Raw genomic sequence first — 5,167 nt, forward strand, 5'->3', positions numbered from 1 at the left:
TCGCGAAGCTTCACTTGACCATCATTACTCCGCAGGCCAGATTTGTATTTGCTCAGTTAATAATTAGGAGTAAATATTTCTAAAACGTCCGTCTCCCTCAATCGTGTATGTAAATAGTGGTGGACAAAAACATTTATTAAATGAAACGCAAATTGCATTCAGTTGAATAAACATTTGACTAATTTCAAGCATATAAACTTGTAAGAATGTATTATTTTTTGCGAGACTATAGTAGTTGATTGCATTACACTGTACATATGTAATAAAATAGCAACGCAGAGTGTATCAACAGTAAAGTATGCTTACGGTATGCTTGTATGAACCTACAAGTCTCACTGTTGAGGGTTTACAGTAGGCGCCGGCTCACCAGTGGTATATGTATGAAAGCTCACCATGAGAATGTTGCTCTGCTTGTCAAGATTTTCAAGTGCTACTCATTATTATAAATGTACCCAGGTAGATATCAGGCTGTGATGAGGGTCAAGTGTTTTGTACATGTCTGTGTAGATTTACTCTCGGCTGTCATTTAGGTAAACCTGGCTAAAACTAATGCAGTTTAATTTAAAAGCCCTGCAATTAAATCCAACCTTCATGAAAGTTGTAATGTTTTAGTAAAAAGAGTTTAGAGGTGCTTTTTCAACCCTGTGGTCATTTTCAAGGTTGTAATGTTAAGTATGTTGCGCTTCTAAATTGTATTGCAATTCTAATGTACCCAAATTGATATAAAAGGGAGGACAAAATTTGTATGACCATTAAATTGCAATTACAGTATGAGAGTGTAGGCTGTACACCATGTATGAATGCAATGACTGTTGTGCATTGAGAGATCTGATAATGTGACGTTTTTATCTTATGGGCCTGTTTTGTTTTTATATTTTCCTAGGTGAGACTAAAAACTATTTTCCCCCTCAGCTAGACAATAATGTGTTTATTCTATTAGATCATTAGTGTATCATATGATGACCATATCAAATGGTGCAGTAGTTTATTTTTCCATTTTTGTAAATGAACAATGTTAGTTGTGACGTTAATTCCGCTAACCTGAAGTTGTGACACTACAGGCCGGTCAAGTTTTCAAATGTAAACTACAGAGTAAACACCGAGGAAAAGGTAAAGATGTGCTCAAGCTGGCAAGATCGTGTCTGCGTCTATGACCATCTGTAGCTACATCAGAGGATCATCGAGGCAAGCACGGAGGAATTGATCACCGAGACTCCTCTGCTGGCCATCTCGGCCGGATCCTGGAGAGCCGGTGCCATTCAACCGGGTTATTTCTCTGTGTACCGACCTGACGGCATTATTCTGCTTTAAGATGATTCATCCACAAGTGGAATGAGTTGATGGGGTAATATTTCACTGGAACTGTACCCCGTACGATTTCACGTGACACAAATTGATTGGTTGAAATATAAGGCACTTTCTACACGTCATGCTTGTTTTGGTTAACGTTGTTTATTCTAGCTAAATATGTTCTCACAATCAGGACGGTAAACACCATGAACTATCGTTATCTGACCAACACAGGTTTATATTTGGTTGACACCAGTATTACTTGATGCTAATATATAAGTAATTAATCACCGGTTACCCTGCTTTCAATGAAGACAGGGACACGGTTTCATGTCCATCGGCCTACTTTAGAAAGCGTTAGTTACTTAATCAACCTAGCTAGCTAGCTAACTAACGTTAGCACAACCATGAGCCAAATGATAGCCTAGCTAATGCTAACACGCCAACTCTATTCTGTTTGTACGATAAACTATATAATTACATGTGACACTGGTACAAAAATAATCTGTGGTTACAGTTAATATGTTCCAACCTTGTATGAAGACAGTAGCTAGTTTGAATCCTCACAAGTTCAAAGCACTCCTCAGAGACTCTTCCAGAAGATTTTTATTCTTTGGGTATTGGTATTAACGGCAGCTTGAAAACTCCTCCTCCTCTTCTTCTTCTTTTTCTTGTTTCCGGCAGGCTAGCCGCAACTATGGCGTATTGCTGCCCTCCTCTGTTCTCTAATGGCTATTTACAATTTATTTCATAATTTTAATTTTAATTTTTAATTTTAATAATTGTCTATATCTTTTTATATAGCCTACTCCAACATTTTTCAGGTAATCCATCCGTTTTTTTCAATTTGTTCCAACTGTCCAAATTCAATAAAGAGTGTAAATTAAAAACAGTTTCTTTCTTTGATGAGAGTACACACTGCACTAATGCATGCTTCACTGTTTCCTCGTCTCCACAGTCACATTTTCCATCAGCATGTTTACCAGTCCGAGCCAGCCCACAGCTCAGCCCACAATGCCCAAAGCTCAATGTGGATAAGACTACTGCATCTCTTTGACATCTAGAATTACATCTGTCCTTCACTACCATTCTTTGTCCTGAATAATAAATTATCCACTTCCTTTCACAATCCCGTGAACGTTGCCCCCTCTTCTTTACTGACCTATTTATTATTCCCGTGTAATCCGGGGACCCATAGGGCCTACTGCAAATAATGTGAACTCTTTCCTCCTGCACTGCTTTCTTTGCCACCTCATTTCCCCCCCTTTACCCTCCACGCCCATGTGCGCCGGAACCCACAAAAAAACCACCTCGTTTGCTTTGTAAATTCTGTATGACACCTGCAACATTTCCACAAACAGGTCTGGACTTAGTTTTGGTATTTTTTTAAATTGTAATTAGGGTTGCAGCTGAATGACTGAATTTTCCGGTTTGTTATCTTCAACCCACCTTACTGCCCATTAAACTGCTACCAACCCTGCAGTAAATACTGACAAACGATCTGCAATCCTACAACCTTTTTGTAATATATAGTATGTCAGGTATGCTAATACCAAAGGCCACTGCTCTCAGGATCCTTAGATCCAGCAGTATAAATTTGTAGGTGGCCTCCCCACATTTGACACTGCCAGGCTTTTATCTCCTCCACTACAACCTCTGACATCTTTCTTTTGCTTGTTTTCAAAAAAATATAAATCAACATTGGGATCTGGAATCAACCACAAAGGTATATCTGAACAACATATTGGTGGACATACATTCAATATCATCAATTTCTCAAATTTCACCTGCCATAGATTTGAATGTTTCTGTAAAGTTTGTTTTGATTAATTTTGCTGTTCCCATAAATTCCCAATGCTGACTCAACAGTTTGTTGTTGGTAATTTTCCTGTCCGCTGTTTTAGTTTCATTAGATACTTCAAACCAAGTTTATGTCTTCTTATTTCTAGTGGCATCTCCCCTGTTCCTATTAATAATGCAGATATTGGAGGTGTAGGAAACGCCCCACTACACACTAAGGGCTTTTGCTTGGACTATATCAAGCTAACTATCACTGAAGGGGCTGCTGCCCCATCTACCATACAGCCATGATCTCATCATTGCTCTGTTTATCATCATAGTTCACTATCAGCCCCTCGATCAGACCCAGCCACACATCTTAGGACATTAATTTTCCCACATTCAAGCAAAACCATCTCAATATGCTTTTTACATGTCATTCTTTCATCTAACCACATCCCTAAAAATTTCAAGTTTTTTACTTTTTCAATATTCGCATTATATATTTGTAACAGCTGTGTTGGCATTTACACTTACGTCCAAATACCATGTATTTTGTTTTGTGTGTTGATCTTTTGAAGCCCTCAATCATTGGCCCATATCCTCTCCAAAGCAGTTTGAATGTGGCCAAAAATTTAAGAAAGGTTCCTCCCTCGCTTCCAGAGAGCCCCGTCGTCTGCAAACAATGAAAACCGGAATTCTTTTCCCACTCTGCTAAACATACTATAGAGTCTTTTACAAACTCCTACATTAGGCCAATGAGGTGGGGGAGAACTTACTTAAACTCTTGTTCTGCGTGTCAATAATACATTTCCACAATTTGTCTGCATTTCGGTGCTGACCCATTTATTTTCCCTTAACTACCTGATCACGGTCGCACATCATTAGTCAATTTCATTTCATTTCTGGTTTGGTTCCATTCATTTCTCATGACACGATGAAAAGCTGTACACTTTCCCCGTTTCTCAACACTGTGCCTGTGGCTGATTACCTTCCGAGACAATACCCCATCCAGTGCTCAAACATAAAACTGAAGATTAATTAACGTGGTATATAAACAAAACCAAATGTTGTAGGCCTAATGGCTCCAACACATACCAACTATGTTAAAAAGAACTGGGCTTAACACCACCTTGAGAGGTTCCATTCCCTCAATCTCCTCTGACAATTCACTTCCCACCCTTACCTGAATTGTCCTATTAGGCCTACTTAAAATATTCTAAATCCAGTTTAACATTCTTTCTCTGATTCCCGCATCATATAGTAGCTACAATGAGAAACCCCTCCTTCCAAAGCATAGCATAAGCTTTCTAGAAGTCCCAAAACACTGCAACAACAGCTTCTATATTGGCTTTTTTATGTCAATATCCGTCTAAAACAGCATCCATTGTTGACCGCCCCCTGCCTAAATCCACTGATATTCTACAAAATATCCGCTTTTCTCCAGTTTATCCACAAGTCTGTTATCATGCGCTCCATAATCTTACATAAAACAGAGGTTAAGGCAATTCACTCCCTGTTATATTCCTTGTTTTACAACACATCCATGGTTCTATTGAACATCAATGCTCCATTTCTAATAGCCGCCAAGCTCTCATCCTTAATGTTGCACTTCTGCCATCTTCTGGAGTTAGTTTACTCATATACGTTAGGGGTGGGCGGATTGATCTAAATATCGATAGTATCGATGCCAACGCTGGTATTGGTATTTGATCGATACAACTGTAATTGAATCGAATTTTAATTTAGATATCTCTCCTCTACGTTCACTATACTTTGCTTGTGTCTTCCACCTTCCTGAGCAAACGCCGCTTTCACATCTTGGCCCACATTGCTCCTCCTCCCCCTCCTGCTCCTCTGCGTGATTCGTTGTTGTGTCGTCACGTGACCACTGACACAACGCGCAGAGATGCAGCCGACTCGCTGTATTCATTCTACAGTGCCTAATAACTAATAATTTTGTGCACTTCAAGACATTAATAAAAAAATATTGCCTAAAGAATTGATCATTCATTCACCTCGGAAAAAATGAAACGCTCTCCCATACACAAAAGTATTTTTTTAAGTAAAAAGTATCGTATTGGTATCGGCAATACGG

General features: G+C 39.0%; 1 protein-coding gene across 1 annotated transcript in view; it reads right to left on the bottom strand.

Moving 5' to 3' along the window:
* dnaja1 (DnaJ heat shock protein family (Hsp40) member A1) overlaps positions 1-4,010 on the bottom strand; it is a 10,825-nt gene extending 6,815 nt beyond the window's left edge. Inside the window, exons 1-2 of the mRNA XM_032532044.1 lie at positions 4,006-4,010; positions 853-858 (exon numbers count right to left, since the gene is read on the bottom strand). Of these exons, the coding sequence (XP_032387935.1) occupies positions 853-854 (2 nt within the window). The 5' untranslated portion in view covers positions 855-858; positions 4,006-4,010. The remainder of the gene's footprint in view (positions 1-852; positions 859-4,005) is intronic.
* Positions 4,011-5,167: the final 1,157 nt, after the last annotated feature.

Source organism: Etheostoma spectabile, chromosome 2, assembly GCF_008692095.1.
Source record: "Etheostoma spectabile isolate EspeVRDwgs_2016 chromosome 2, UIUC_Espe_1.0, whole genome shotgun sequence".
NCBI lineage: Eukaryota > Metazoa > Chordata > Actinopteri > Perciformes > Percidae > Etheostoma > Etheostoma spectabile.